General features: G+C 43.0%; 1 protein-coding gene across 2 annotated transcripts in view; it reads left to right on the plus strand.

The window, feature by feature from the left end:
* BEND4 (BEN domain containing 4) overlaps window positions 1–6,977 on the plus strand; it is a 32,722-nt gene extending 25,745 nt beyond the window's left edge. The window contains exons 4-5 of one of the 2 annotated variants that reach the window (XM_026700042.2): window positions 3,228–3,468; window positions 6,666–6,977. In XM_026700042.2, coding sequence (XP_026555827.1) covers window positions 3,228–3,468; window positions 6,666–6,883 — 459 coding nt within the window. In that variant the 3' untranslated portion in view covers window positions 6,884–6,977. The remainder of the gene's footprint in view (window positions 1–3,227; window positions 3,469–6,665) is intronic. The other variant, XM_087936803.1, reaches the window with a different exon arrangement.
* The last annotated feature ends 9,324 nt before the right edge of the window (window positions 6,978–16,301 follow it).

Below are 16,301 nucleotides of genomic sequence, written 5' to 3' on the forward strand. Positions count from 1 at the left end.
CTGGGTAATATCATCAGTGCTAGTCAGGAGTGTGGTTTGCTCTAAGTTTATATTCTGCTAGCTTGCCCTGTCTGTGTTGGTGGAAATGGGCTTAGAGATCTTTTTAGTTGGGCAGTTTACTGATGGCTCTTTGGCAGTTTCTTGATTCTTGTTGACTTGATAGTTGATCTGATGTTAACCTTGGAGTTAAATCTATGCTGATCTGCAAGCTGATTCGTGGTGGAGAAATGCTGGAGTCTTTTTTGGGGGGGGTGTTCTCTTTTGGGCTGGTTGATTGTTTCTTCTGCATAGTCTACAGATGTTCTAGTGTTCTCTTCTAGTGAAGAGAAGAGAAGAGAAGAGAAGAGAAGAGAAGAGAAGAGAAGAGAAGAGAAGAGAAGAGAAGAGAAGAGAAGATAGCAGTCTTCCAATATTTGAGGGGCTGCCACAGGGAGGAGGAAGGGGTCAAGCTATTTTCCAAGGCACCCGAAGGCCAGACAAGGAATAATGGATGGAAACTGATCAAGGAGAGATTCAACCTGGAAATAAGGAGATTTTTTTTTCTGACAGTGAGAACAATCAACTAATGGAACAGCTTTTCCTTGGAAGTTGTGGGAGCTTCATCACTGGAGGCTTTCAAGAAGAGACTGGATTGTTATCTGTCAGGAATGATGAAGGGTGTCCTGCTTGAGTGGAGGTTGGACTAGATGACCTACAAGGTCCCTTCCAACTCTGTTAGTCTGTATTCTGCTCGTTCTATCTATCATCCATCCATCCACCACCCACCCACCCACCCACCCACCCATCCATCCATCCATCCATCCATCTATCTATCTATCTATCTATCTATCTATCTATCTATCTATCTATCTATCATCTATCTTCATCTATCTATCTATCTATCTCCATCTATCTATCTATCTATCTATCTATCTATCTATCTATCATCTATCTGAAGAATGGTTGCAGGAACTGGGATATGGCTGGTCTAGTGAAGAGAAGGACCAGGGGAGACACAATAGCAGTCTTCCAATATTTGAGGGGCTGCCACAGAGAGGAAGGGGGTCAAGCTATTTTCCAAAGCACCCAAAGGCCAGACAAGGAATAATGGATGGAAAGTGAACAAGGAGAGATTCAACCTGGAAATAAGGAGAAACTTTCTGACATTGAGAACAATCAAACCCTGGAACAGAAGTTGCCTTCGGAAGTTGTGGGAGCTTTATCACTGGAAGCTTTCAAGAAGAGACTGGGCTGCTATTGGTCAGAAATGGTGTAGGGTAGTCAAATAACAGATAACAGATAATCAAAGTTGGAAGGGACCTTATAGGTCATCTAGTCCAACCCCCCCCCCGCCCAAGCAGGAGACCCTACCTTTCTGAGCAGGGGGTTGGACTAAATGACCCACAAGGTCCCTTCCAAAGCTATTAATTTGTAATCTGCAATGTTGTTTATGTCTACGTGTCTATTGTTCACTGATTTGCCAGACTTCGAGAAATTCCCTGGCCTTTTTGGACTTGGCCCGGTTTAGAATGGTCCCATTTTCCCCAATTGAAACTATGGTTAAGTCTGTCTAGACGTTGTGCAATTAAATCATTTTCATTCATGCCTTCCGACTGCCAGTTGATGTTCCTGGATACATTCAGCCAGCCTGTTCGTCCTACATAGTGGTTGTCATTGCAGTCCTTACATTGTATGTTGCGGATAACTCCTTTTTTCCCTTTCTCCTGGGGCTGCTGTGTCTTTTGGTCGGCTTAGGATAATTATGCTGTATGCATGCATGCAAAAATCATTAATAACCATGTGGTTTGGATCCAAACCTTTCAACTCTTATTTACTGTGGCTGTAGTGCAATGTAAGTGCTGTGGCTCTTAAGAGCACAACACAAAAGGAATCGCCTCAATTTTATGTAAATAGGTTTGTTAAAATAATAATTTCTGGAGTAGATGTTTGCCATTTGCCTGAAAAGCCCTGTTGGATTCCTACCATTCCAAAGGTGTTTTTTTTTACACCTTTTAATCAATGAATGGAAAATAAGATGCTTCACTAGTTTTTTTGATCCCTGAATCTTGGCACTCTTTAACTCACCTGCAAAAGCACATTATAAATAGCATCTTCTGTTTCCAAGGTGTTCCCGTTCTATCTCACTCTTCCTGTTTGACAAAATGCAAATTGCATTCCGCTTTGTTTACAGTGTTATTAAGATGAATAATCCCTTGCTCCTGGCTGTCAGTTTGGATTAAAAATTTGCCTACTGCATTTGACAATGGCCTTGTTTTTACTTCTGTGTATCTGTCATTTGAATTCCACCTTCTTTCTCTTTCTCCTTTTCCTCCTGACCAACTGGGAATGCTGGTTGTGATGGGGTTTGTGCTCGAGCAGGGGGTTAGACTAGAAGACCTCCAAAGTCGCTTCCAACTCGTTATTGTTATCCTGTTCTGTTTTTCTGTTATTTTACAGTGTTACTCTGCTGTTCTGTTATTCTGCTTTCTGTTATTCTGTGGTTATTGTTATTCTAATATTTTGATTTTCTATTTGTTATCCTGTTCTATTCTTATCCTATTATTCTATTGTTATTATGCTATTATGTTATTCTATTGTGTCTTATCCTACTGTTATTCTGCTACTCTATTCTGTTGTTCTGTTATTCTGTTATTTAGTTGTTATTCTGTTAATGATGTTATTCTATTGTTATTCTGTTATTTGTTGTTCTGTTATTCTCGTATTCTTCAGTTATTCTTATTTTATTCTGTTATTTTGCTATTCTCTGTTATTCTGTTATTCTTCTGTTATTCTATTATTGTTATTCTGATATGTTGTTATTCTATTGTTATTCTGTTACTCTATTATTGTGTTGTGTTATTCTGCTATTCCAGTCTTTACTCTATACTGTTATTCTACTATTTTATTCTATTATTGTGTTGTGTTATTGTGCTATTCCAGTCTTTACTCTATACCGTTATTCTATTATTTTATTCTATTATTGTGTTGTGTTATTCTGCTATTCCAGTTGTTACTCTATGCTGTCATTGTGTTATTCTGCTATTTTATTCTGTTACTCTGTTATTGTGTTATTCTGCTTTTCTATTATTCTGTTCATGATGTTATTCTGTTGTTATTCTGTTATCTCTTGTTCTGTTATTCTCTTTTTCTTCTGTTATTCTTCTTATTCTGTTCTGTGATTCCGCTACTCTCTTATTCTGTTTTTAATTCTGTTATGTTCTTCTATTCTGTTGTTCTGTCATTCTTAGGGGAGCAAGCAATTGCTGAACAATTACCCCGTCTTCATCACTAGCAAACAGTGGGACGAGGCCGTCAACTCCTCCAAGAAAGACGGGCGGCGTCTCCTTCGGTACCTCATCAGATTTGTCTTCACAACCGATGAGCTTAAGTACTCGTGCGGCCTTGGGAAACGAAAAAGGTCAGTGCAGTCAGGAGACACTGGTCCTGAAAGACGCCCTCTGGATCCAGTGAAAGTAACATGTCTCAGAGGTACTGCATGTTTTCACTCAACGTCCACCATGCACAATCTCATTTCACCACATTAGACATGCGGGAGAAACGGGAGGGTCTTCTTTGGGGGGAAAGTCCTGGAGCTTAGATGGAGCCACCCTTTCCAGAGAAAGCAATGGAGATGGCACCTCTCTTTGGATCCTTTCCTCCAAGCGGGTCTCAACCTGAGGGTTGAGGAAACCCTCAGGAGATCCACGATAGACGATGGGAATCTCCTTTCCCTCTAAAATTCAAGTCCAAAGAGGGTGATGTCTTCTCCTCGGTTGCTTTTACTAGATCCCAATGAGGTCTTCCTGGACCAGGGGTCGGCAACCTTTAACACTCAAAGAGCCACGAAGGTTCTAACTGGAAGCCCCCAGTTTAATTCTGAAGCCAACCAGAAGTCCGGTTCCCCCACCATAGAGTTTCCTCCTAGCACAGCGTTCTTTTTCCTCTGCCGACTGGATGTCCGGTTCTCCCACCATAGAGTCTCCTCTTAGCGCAGCATCCTTTTTCCTCCACTTGTCATAACCAAAAGCCCTATCAATTGTGGAGCTGACCAGTAACAAGGAGCCGCAGCAGAGGGATGAAAGAGCCACATGCGGCTCCAGAGCCGCAGGTTGCCAACTCCTGCCCTGGACCAATCAGTGACACCTCACACACTCATTCCCCAATGAGCCCATTGCCCTCCACACATCCTAAGACCATGATGGTGAACAGGTGGCACACAGAGCCATTTGTGCAGGCACACAAGCCCCAGACAAACTTACCTGCACTGCGCATGTGTGCACCTTCCAGCGATTTCTGGCCCATTTGAAGCCTTTTTCGGCCTCCTGGAGGCTTGAGGGAAGCCTCTGCAGTCTCAGGAGGCCGAAAAATGGGCCTTCCAGAAATGCCAGAAGTGCCGGAACCGGAAGTGATGAAACAGGCCCGTTTTTCAGCCTCCAAAGGCTGCAGAGGCTTCCCTCGAGCCCCTAGTAGGCCGAAAAAGGCCTCAAATGGGCCAAAAATCAGCTGGGAGGCACACACATGTGCAGTGCAGGGGGAGTGTTATGCACGCATGCACAAGGGGGAGGGTTGCATTGCATTGTGGGTGCCGGCATGCGCATGTTTACGATCTTTCGGCATACCACAACAAAAAGGTTCATCATCACTGTCCTAAGATCTGCCTCAGCCTACTAAAAGATTACACACCTCCTCTTGATGGCTTCCTGGACATGTCCATCTGGTTTTCTTGGCCGTCGGTACCGACGTGGTTTGCTACTGTCTTCTTCTATTTTCTTCCTTCTTCGTTTCTTCCGAAACTCTTCTATAGCTCTGGAGATCTCCTGTCTGGCTCCTGTCCAAGCTCAACCCTGTTTACCTCTAGAGTACAAACAAGGTTGCTTAGTCTGCCAATCTTGTTAGTCAAAATAATGCATGAAGCATCCGTGTAGATGAAGGTTTGAAAAGAACCGAACGCTATTATCACAAACTCAATAGTTATTCCTATTTCAGGAGGAGAAAAAAAAGAAATCTCCTTGCTCAGTAATTTGCACTACAATAAATGCACAAAACTACTCATGATGTGCAGGGGCTCCTTTCTAAAACTGGACTTTTATTTATAGCAGGATATTATTGTTAAGAGAGCTTTGATAGAAATAGAAGAGCCCTTGATCCACATTTTCAAAGCTTCAGTCTTAACCCAGACCGCCGTGTTGGGTGAGATCCTTGTGCAATTCTGAACAAATGCACCTGGCTCTCCAGCGTGGGAAGCACGACATTGGTCCAACGTGAGGTCAAGTCCAGTTGTGTGACAGGATGGATGTTCTCCAAATTTAAGCTTTTGGTTCGAAGAGAAATGAATTTGTCCTTGGAAGTTCTTCCACTTGGCTTCAGAATCAAACCATCTCTCCGAGACCATTCCTTCTGTTGAAGAGCTGAGGTTGTGTCCATGCTACAAACTTAGAAAAACACAACAATATGGGGCGGAAAGGCAGCATTTAGCTACGTAGAAATATTTTTTTTCTTTTTAAAAATTCCTTTGCAAGCAGCTGGGCCGGCCCTGGAGCCATCCCCAAACCATTTTGGGGATTTCTAAGTTTCTTCAAGCAGCTTCTTTTCTCCATTGTTCCTCCACACTCAACACACACAAAAAAACTCCACCAGGATAAATTGCACAAAACCCAATTGTGGAAGAAAACAAGAACGCTGATGTTCTTTGATTGCTGAGATTCGTTTCTATGTTTAGACGTAAGATAAACAGTCATCCATACCTAAGTTTCCTAACCCTTTCTTGGCTCCTTGGCTGTAGATATCCTTCCACTTTCCATGCATTGCATCCCAACAAGTTTTCCTTCCAATGATCCATTTTGCTTGGTACTCCAGGCGGTTTGAGCACCTTACAAAATCTGCTCCATTTTGGGGGATCTGGTTTGGGGAACACTTTCCCCGCAAGGCTGCCAATGAAAAGTCAAACTTGTAAGGTGGTATCTTGCCGGGTTATTGACCTGTTAAGAAGCTGCATGTCCATTGTCCATACTTCCGCCGCTGGCCCAGTTCACAAGACCATTTCTTCACAGAATGGGACAACTGGCCACAGCCAATGCCGTGTGGCCAAATTGCCATGGCCAACCTGCTGAAGGACAACTCGGCATGGCCAACTCACCATGGGACAACTTTAACAGTTCCACTTAATTCTTTTCGATAAATAAAGAATTATTTTAATTCTTGACATTCACCTTTCGTTCGGTCCCTTCTTCTGCATTGCTCCTTTCTTCCATGATTGTATTCCACTATTTTCTTTGGTATTTGTGGAACTCTTGTCCTGCAGCACGCTCTCTTGCAATGAGTTGTCTTGCAATGAGTTGACCATGGCAACTTGGCCATGACAAGTTAGCTGCTGCAATTTGGCCATGGCAAGTTGGCCGCTGCAATTTGGCCGCTGCAACTTGGTCATGACAAATTGGCTGCTGCAATTTGGCCATGGCAATTTGGCCGCTGCAACTTGGCCAAGGCAAGTTGGCCGCTGCAACTTGGTCATGACAAATTGGCTGCTGCAATTTGGCCATGGCAAGTTGGCCGCTGCAAATTGGCCAAGGCAAGTTGGCCGCTGCAACTTGGCCGTGACAAGTTGGCTGTGACTAGTTGGCCATGTTGAGTTGTCATCGACCCACAGCTTCAATACCACTGGAGCTCACCTGCTGATTTCTTCACAGAATTCATCCGGATGCATTGCACCTCTAACCCGGATTGGTGGATGCCTTCCGAAGAACAGATCAACAAGGTTTTCAGCGATGCGGTGGGACACGCCCGGCAAGGAAGGGCGGTGGGGACTTTCCTGCACAACGGGAACATGTACTATGATGGGATTGACCAACACAGTTGCCATGAGGACCTCTTCGGTAGAGGTATCCACGATGGCTCTGGAGACTGACGGCAGGAAGGAACGGCAATCCAGACGAGGACGCCGGCGAAAGACAAGCGATTGGATGTTCGGTGTTCTGTTTTAATGTGAATTAAGGACCAGAGCATGTTGAAAATTGAGTTTTGTGTCCAAGGGGGGTACGTAAAAGTTGACTCCTGCAGCCAGATGGGCTGGTCTGCGGTTCCCATTGCCTTCCCTAGAGTGTGGTTGTGCTGTCATTGACGCCGGATGGTGAAAAGCCTGGTTTAAACACTCATCTTGCAAGCAGAAAAGGGACTACAGGTAATCTCTGACTTACCATTACATTTAGTGACAACGAAGTTACAATGGCACTGGAAAAAAGCAACTTATGACCGTTTTTCATGCCTACGACCTTCGCAGAATCCCCATGGTCACGTAATCAGACCCTTGGCAAGTGACTCACCTTTACGACGATGGCAGTTCTCATACTTCTGACTGCAACCATCATAAATATGAGGCAGTTGCCCAAGGATTTGAACTTGGATTGCGGGATCCTGGGGAGAGGGGGGGCTGTTGCAACCGTCATGTGAAAAACCGTCCTGAGGTCCCCTTTTTGTCAGTGTGCCGATGGAACGTCGGAACACTCCCTAAGCGAATGGTTGTAAGTGGACAGCAACCTGTAGGGACATTTCCCTGGAATTGAAGAATATCCAAAAGAGCAGCACAGGGTAGGGGAAAAAATCTGCTTTGTTTGGAGAGTTGCCAGTAATCCATATTTGTGTTTATGGCTTTTCTTGAGAAGGCGCTTAAATGATCCTCCTGTTCTAGTAGGTCTGCATTAATCAATCAAAGCCAGGTTAAGAGAAAGGATGCGTTGCGCTGCAGTTTTTCTCTCCTCGTTTCATCAGGTGTACTCATGATTTTGCTTTTAACCAACCCTTTGTCACGTCTGTCTGTCTTTCTTTCTTTTCTTTTCCTTCCTTCCTTCCTTCCTTCCTTCCTTCCTTCCTTCCTTCCTTCCTTCCTTCCTTCCTTCCTTCCTTCCTTCCTTCCTTCCTTCCTTCCTTCCTTCCTTCCTTCCTTCCTTCCAGAAGGGGTATTCAGCAGGTTCTGACCAGTTCTGGAGAACCGGTAGCAGAAATTTTGAGTAGTACGAAGAACTGGCAAATCCCACCTCTGACTGGAGATTTTACAGTATCCTTCCCCTGCCACACCCACTAAGCCACGTCCACAGAACCGGTAGTAAAAGAATTTGAATCCCACCACTGCTTCCTTCCCTACCTTCCCCTACCTTCCCTTCCTTCCTCTTTCCTTCCTCTTTCCTTTTTCTTTCTTTCCTCTCTGGACATACTGAGAATATGTCAGCTGAACAAAACTCCGCATCGGCAACATGAAAGGCATCCGGCCAGTAAACCCTTTGCTAGCTCCATTCAGTTGACCAGACTCCACCCTGCAAGGGATTATGGGGTCATTAAAAAGAGATTGTGATTTAAAGACCATCTTTATGAATTAAAGCTAAAAGGCAGTCAAAATATCCACAAGGAAGGCCATTCTGAGTATAACAAAAACATCAAACTGGGAGTCCCAAAGGTGCTTTTTTTCCCTTTCAAAAGGCAATTGGACTTGGTTTTTCCTTGAAGATATATCCTTTTATATATATATATATATATATATATATATATATATATATATATATATATATATATATATATATATATATATATATATATATGTAGATCTTTGTTGTTGGGTTTTCTCCGCGTAAGATTCGAAGTATCTAGGCAGCGTTTGATGAGTCTCATTCATCATCTTCAGCTTCTGTCTCCAGCTCTGTGCTTCTCAGAGTAATTTACTCTGAGAAGCACAGAGCTGAGACAGAAGCCTGAAGATGATGAATGAGACTTCATCAAACGTGCCTAGATACTCGAATCTTACGCGAGAGAAACCCTAACAACCAAAGATCTACATATAAATACCATGAGAACCTCAGAAAACAAATATATATATATATATATATATATATATATATATATATATATATATTATGTTTCTTTTAAGGGAGGTGTTTGGGGTTTTTTAAAAAAAAATTGGAAGAGCATGATCTCAAACAGGAAGATAGTTTTGTGGTGCAAGCCTCTTGTTGAATAATATAATAACCCTCACTTCTAAAGTAACTGAAATGATATAAAGCCATGATGGCAAACCAGTCGCACACATGCCACAAGTGGCACACAGAGCCATTTGTGCTGGCACATGAGCTGCAGGCAAACCTACCTCACTGCATATGTGCTTGCCTCACAGCCGATTTTCGGCTGGTTTGAGACCTTTTTCAGCCTCCCAAAGGCTTGAGGAAGGCTTCTGCAGGCTGAAAACTAGCCCCGTTTCATCACTTCCTGTTTTTCCGAAAATACTGGAAGTGACAAAACGGGGCTAGTTTTTGGCTTGCAGAAGCCTTCCTGAAGCCTTTGGGAGGCCGAAAAAGGCCTCAAACCAGCCGAAAATCAGCTGAGGCGCAGTGCAGGTAAGGGTGGTGGTGGCGGGGGTGGGTGGGGATTGCACGCATGTGAAGGGGGCAGGGGACACGTGCGTTGCCTTCTGGGTGCTGGCACGCAAGTGCGAGCATGCATGTGCGTGCACAATTTTTGGCACAGGAGCTCAGAAAGGTTAGCCACCACTGGTATAAGGTGTCCTGCTGGAGCAGGGGGTTGGACTAGAAGACCTCCAAGGTCCCTTCCAGCTCTATTCTGATTTGGGAAGGAGAGGTTAGGATTATGGTTGGACGCCTGATTCCTTGCAAGGCCATGCTCAGCTCATTTTCATTTTCAATTCAATTGGAATGGGAAGAGTTTAATTTTAAAAAAAAAAAAAATCCCTTGGCGCCTTCAAACTATTTGGAACAAATGTCCATTTTTGCATCTTAACATAATTTGAGGATTTCACCCCCACATCTGTTCCTAAATCAAATTGGCTAATCAAATTTCAAAGTCACAAGAAAACCTGTGTATATTTAAAAAGAAAAATGTCTAATTCTTTCCAAACTGTAGCCAGTCTGTTCTAGCTGTTTCATGTTGTTTGTGACAAAATTACCTCAAAATGCCACAATCCTTATGGTGTGGCCTTTGTAGTGGCGTACCCTTTGGTGAAACGTGTCTGATAGAATGCACGAGTTCCGCATCGCTCCAGTGTATAAATGTCATGTATGAACCATTTTTATGTAACCTTACGTGAGATCCCATTGTTGGTGTGTAGTGTGAAGGTACCTGTCATTTGAATTAAGCACATCAACGCGTCGTAGAAAAAAAAACCTCACTAAAGCAATACCAAATGAGATTTGCTAATGCAATGCTCAAACCTGCCTCTTTTTCTTCCGATTCCTATCTCGGTTCCAATGATAGGTTATAAAAAGTACAATAGGGTTAGAACATCTACGACACGGTCCAACCTTGGCTGCTTTAAGACCTGTGGACTTCAACTCCCAGAATTCCCGAGCTGGTGTGGTCCGCCAGACTCGGACAGTGAGGAGGTTGGGAAGGAGTCCTGGAATTTGGGGAAGGCTCTAACGAGGGCTTTGCATCATAGGCAGAGATGGGGCCAGGGCCGTCCAACAGTTATCAGCTGCCTTGGGTGTTGGAGATCAGTGGGGCAGAAGAATAGCTGGAGCCTGTTCCCAATGTGCGCATGTGCAGAGCTGCCAGGAAAAGGGAACAGTTAAGGAACAAGGGTTGACTCGGAAGTAAAGGCACAGGTGGGTGGTGAATGACTCCTCCCATAGGGAATAAAGAGGAGTGAAAGGGGACTGGTGTTTGTAGGAGACAATTAGTTCATTTAATTAGTGTGAAGATTTGTTCCTGACTCTCGGAGACTCCTTGCCAAGTATTTCCTTATACAGCGTTGTGCTTGGAAGCTATCGGCCTGGCAACTCTCCAAGCCTCATAAGGTCTGTGGTTGTAATTCACCCTTGAAAGACTGTTTGCTAAGACTTTGTTGGATGCGAATGATAGGAATTCCCATTAGCCTAATAAAAAGGGGTTTTATCAGGACAAGGAGTCAGCTTCGTGATTCTGTGAAGCCTCAGTGAGAACACCAGCCAGAAATACTGGCTAGCTGGCTGGGGGGAATTCTGGGAGTTGAAGTCCACGGCTCATAAAGTGGCCAAGGTTGGATATCTCAGGTCTATAGGTTGTAGACTTACAGCTGCCATTCTAAAAAACAGCTACAAGTAGAAGGGAAGGTCTGTCAACCTCTAACAAATTGCTTCTTCCTTGAGGACCGAAGATAATGGCACGGGAAGCAACCACTTGCTTTACACAATCCTGATGGAAGTGGTACCCATCTGATTATGGGTACGACTAAGGGTTATGTCTAGGCACCACAGATAAATCTGATCATTATGTTGAGTCTTATCTAGTATTGTGGCTACATCTTAGTTTGAGCAACGTGGCAGTGGGGATATTCTCTTTTTCATTTCTTCCTCGAAATGGGAGATATTTTCCAGTATGGATAATGGATTTTTCTAATCTTGCCAATTGTGGGGATGATGCTACAGTAACTTGCACACACCTTAGTTTGGACTCATTAAAATGCTGTTGTTCCAGTATTGTAGAAGCTATAGAGTTTCTACAGTGAAGTATGTATTTTACGCTGCATATAAAATTGCTAAATGATGAAGAACTATTATAAGAAAACAACAACAACCAAGGAATCTCATCAAATATAACAAAGCCTATTTGGGATTCTGAAAGGTTTAACACTTTTGGTTTTTATCGCAGTGAAAATGAAATGCTTTTCACTGTTTACATTGTGTGTATACAATATTTTGTATATATTGTGTAAATACAATGGAAAAAAATAAAATGATTACCATTTCAAGACTTGGAAAAGAAAAGAAATTGTTGTTTACATCGGTCAATCCACTTATTTCACCTCTCTACAAATATACTACTAGAGAACAATCAAATTGTTAACGCTTAAAAATATGAATTGTTCTTTCATGGTTTCTCTAAACATGCTTTGGGCCAGGTTGCGATATGCTGGGTTTATCTGGTGTAAAACAAGGTGTAAATTCTTGCTCCAAAGTTTAATTGCTTCCCAAAGCCACAGGTTATACAGGGCATATGAAATCAAAGGGAGGGAGGGAGGAAGCAAGGAAGGAAAGGATGGATGGATGGAGGCAGGGAGGGAGGGAAGGAAGGAAGGGAAGGGAAGGAAGGAAGGAAGGAAGGAAGGAAGGAAGGAAGGAAGGAGGAAGGAAGGAAGGAAGGGGAGGAGAGGGAGGCAAAAAGGAAGGCAAAAGGAAGGCAAAGGGAGGGAGAGAGAGGAAAGGAAGGGAGGAAGGAAGGGAAAGGAAGGCAAAGGGAAGAAGGCAAAGGAAAGAAGGCAGGCAGGCAGAAGAAGGAAGGAGAAGGAAAGAAGGGAGGAAGGAAGGCAAAGGAAGGAAAGAAGAAGGGAGGCAAAGGAAGGAGGAGGAAGGTAAAAGAAGGAAGGAAGGAAATGAAGGAAATGAAGGAAGGAAGGAAGGAAGGAAGGAAGGAAGGAAGGAAGGAAAATTTCTGATGCTCCTTGACAGCTTTGGGAAAGTTAGCAGGAAGTTGGAAGTTACTCTAACTCCTCTACTCATTCTGTTTCTCTGTTTAGGTAAAGACATGTCTTATGTCTGAAACAATGACCCAATGGTCTATTACCAATGTCTAGAAATATATCTCCCCCGCCCCATTTTTATCTAATTTACCACCTTGTAACCATGGTTGACTTGGAAAAATAACTTCTTTGCAGACAAGAGAAAACTCAAGAGCAGAGGTGTCTACAGGGTGTGGCAAAATCAAACATCAAACAGCACGCCTGATGGCGTGAGATCAACTAACAATCCATGTTTTATGTGCCTCACAGATGTTGCAAGCACATTAAAAAAAGGAAGCAAAGCTTTGATATCCAAGATCCTGGCCAGAATATCTTGGGTGTTTCTGACCACACCCTGGAGACATCACCGATTCAAACGTTGGGTGTGAACGAGACATGATAAGGCTACGGAGCAGCTCCGATTTTTCAGACAATAAACTTGATGAAATTCTTCGCCTTCGAAGAGTTTAATGCTCGTCAACATAGAAGACAGACTTAGATGTCTTCTCCCACCACCTCAAATTGTCCAAAGGCAGGGAATTGGCTCATGGAGACAAATGATCTGGTCAAGGTAGGGTGGGGAAAGGATCTCCAAACTTGGTCACTTTTTAAGATTTGTGGCTAGCCAGGGGAATCCTGGAAGCTGGAAGTCCACAAAGTCTTTCAAGTCGAGTTTGGAGAGCTAGGCTCTCCCCCAGCTTCCAGTTCAAATGCCAAAGGCAGCTTGTGAGAAGACCGGGTGTTCCCATGATGGAGGCACCTGGCTTGTTTCTTGCGTCTTCCGGCGTCAACCGATAGTAAAAATTTTAATATTTTTACCTCAAATGGGCCAGGTGCAGGGTGCTGTCTTCTCTTCAGGGTGTCAAATCCTCTTTGGGTGGCATAGCTAGGACCTTGGCATCACAACCAGGTGATGTGCCCCAACCAAGGTGCGTGAAGGTCCAAGCATTATATATGGTAGGTTCCTTCAGAATGGTAGATAACAGTCCAACTTCCCTTTAAGCTCTCTCTTGTGTAGTATCTACAACTACACTGAGCACCTGAGGCAGATGCTATAGGACCAGTTTCTCCTGTTTGGGACTCACTAGATACAACAGTGAGTGTCAGGATTCCGGCAGTTACTCCAATTAAATCATGAGCCTCGAGCCACACTCCCAAAACTAAAAAGATTTATTTGAAGATAACATTCTACGTCTGGCACTAACCTGGGCGTAGCCAACTCTGAGATATGTAATTCACTGTCATCCTTGATCCTGCTTCCCCCCCCCCACGTCATCCAACGAAACACGTCCATAGCCAAGAGTCATCAATCATGCTCTCCAATTAGATTTTTGCTGGGCAGAAGCTTTGGCCATCTAATCAGTCTTCGAAGAAAATATGAATGGAATGTACTTTCGATTCCACACTGCCGCCTGCTCTTTGAAACCCCCCCCTTCTTTCTGTTGTCAACTATAAAATGTGTATACAAAATGTTTTCTGAGTTGACAGTGAGTTGCATCTAGACTTACCACAGTTCATTTCATGACAGTTCAAAGTTACAATGGCACACAAAAATGTGATTTGTGACTTGGTCTTCACACTTACAACCATTGCAGCCTACCGGCACAGGGTCGTAAAATTTGGGTGAAACCCTCTCCACCAATTTCTCACTTCGCAGAAAACATTTTGGGCTTCGCTGTGGTTGTAAGTGGAGGACTACTACCTGTATGAATCCCAGAGGATTTAAATCCCAGAGAGATTAGATCCCTGGTCAGTGTAACTGCAGGATCTAAGCGCATCTGTTGACCAACTGCAATGAAATCTGGTCTGTGGTTTCTTCTCTTAGGAAGCAACCCACTGCCTTACTCCCTCTTGATCACAAAACCTTCCTCACCGTTTTTGGTAGCTGGTTTTTCTTCTGGCATGTATGTTATCGTTGCGATGCCCCCACCGGTGCCAATCTGACTCCGTTCCAATTTTCTTAGGGGAAAAGTATTTTGTGGGTGCCGTGGCCTAGAATTCATCCCTTCCGATAATTTTTTTTTTTATTGTTACAAATGTAAGTTGATTGTATGAAGGATTTGTCTGATGTAATAAAAGTATATCATAACTTAGGGATAGACAAAATAATAACTCCTGATGCTGTACAAAGTGAACAATGTAATATAGCCTAGTTACGTTTTGGTGAAAATTTCTATAGCATATGTGAATTCTTTTTAAAAAATGACATCAAGTAACATCTTTTTTTCCTGGAAGCAAACATAGAAAGCGTAAGCAAATTTTTTAAAAAAACTGCTATTTTTTAATTATAAGGACATTTTTGTTACTAGGATTTACTACTTTGGGTGGTGGTAAGTGGGTTTTGATTTAAGTATATGCTTTCAATCCATTTGTTCTGTTGCATAACAATGCACAATTAAAAGAAAAGCTCTGCTACCACTTCCTGTCTGGTATATTTGATTGCAAATTATGCGCTGGCAAGTCCTTGTGCGTTGTTAAACTGGCCTTTGACTAAGCAAGGAGAAGCAGACACAACTGGGTTGCTGAGGGGGTGGGCTGGAAAAGGATGCTAACCCAGAGCTTGTCTGAAAAGATCAGTGGAACCACTTGCCTCCAGACATTGTGAATGCTCCAAGACTGGAAGTTTTTAAGAAGAGATTGGACAGCCATCTGTCTGAAATGGTATAGGATTTCCTGCCTGAGCAGGAGGTTGGACTAGAAGATCTCCAAGATCCCTTCCAGCTGTTATTCTATTCTCTTCTCCTCTCCTATTCATTATTCTATTCTATTCCTATTCCATTCTATTCATTATTCTATTCTATTCTATTCCTATTCTATTCCTAATCCATTCTGTTCATTATTCTATTCTATTCTATTCCTATTCTACTCTATTCATTAATCTATTCTATTCCTATTCCATTCTATTCATTATTTTATTCCTATTCTATTCCGTTCTATTCATTATTCTATTCTATTCATTATTCTATTCTATTCATTATTCTATTCTATTCTATTTCTATTCTATTCCTATTCCATTCTATTCATTATTCTATTCTATTCCATTCCTATTCTATTCCATTCCTATTCTATTCATTATTCTACTCTATTCCTATTCCGTTCCTATTCCATTCCTATTCTATTCATTATTCTATTCCTGTTCCATTCCAATTCCTATTCCATTCTAATCAGATCTGTTGATTCCAGGAGATCTGGTCTTGTACATGCTTGTACTTGATAATTTTGGGGATCCCTTGGGGAGTACCCAGGTCAAGGGATCCCCCTCCCCCCCGGATATAACAACTCTTCCTAACATTCTCTCAAAATCAGCTTCATGTTCCACAGAAAATCCATGGAAGCTCAAAGTACAAGGCAGAGATGACTGGGATAACAGACTAACCGAGTTGGAAGGGATTTTGGAGGTCTTCTAGTCCAGCCCCCTGCTCCAGCAGGAAACCCTATATCATTCCAGAATAATGGTCATCCAATCTCTTATTTAAAACTTCCAGCACTGGAGCATTTACAACTTCTGAAGGGAAGTCGTTCCACTGATTAATTGCTCTGACTGTCTGGAAATTTCTTTGTTCTAGGTTGGTTCTCTCCATAGTCCAGGGGTCGCCAACCTTTTGGACCTCAGGGACCACCAAACTCATAATTTTAACTCCCGCAGACCAGAGACCCTGGGAAAATCCCAAAAGAAAGTCTGCAGGAAAATTCCCCACCCCGTTTTCCTACTGATCAATCATTCTTTATTTGAGATCGCAGGATACCGTCTCCAGCTCCGTTCTCAGGGGATGGGGGGTGGTGGAGAGAGAGAGGGAGAGACTTTTGGCTTCATGCAAGGAAAGCAGCAGGGGCAGCAGAAGTCTTTCTT

This window comes from Pseudonaja textilis, chromosome 6 (assembly GCF_049901715.1).
Source record: "Pseudonaja textilis isolate UNSWEBS1 chromosome 6, rPseTex1.2, whole genome shotgun sequence".
In the NCBI taxonomy this organism is placed as follows: Eukaryota; Metazoa; Chordata; class Lepidosauria; order Squamata; family Elapidae; genus Pseudonaja; species Pseudonaja textilis.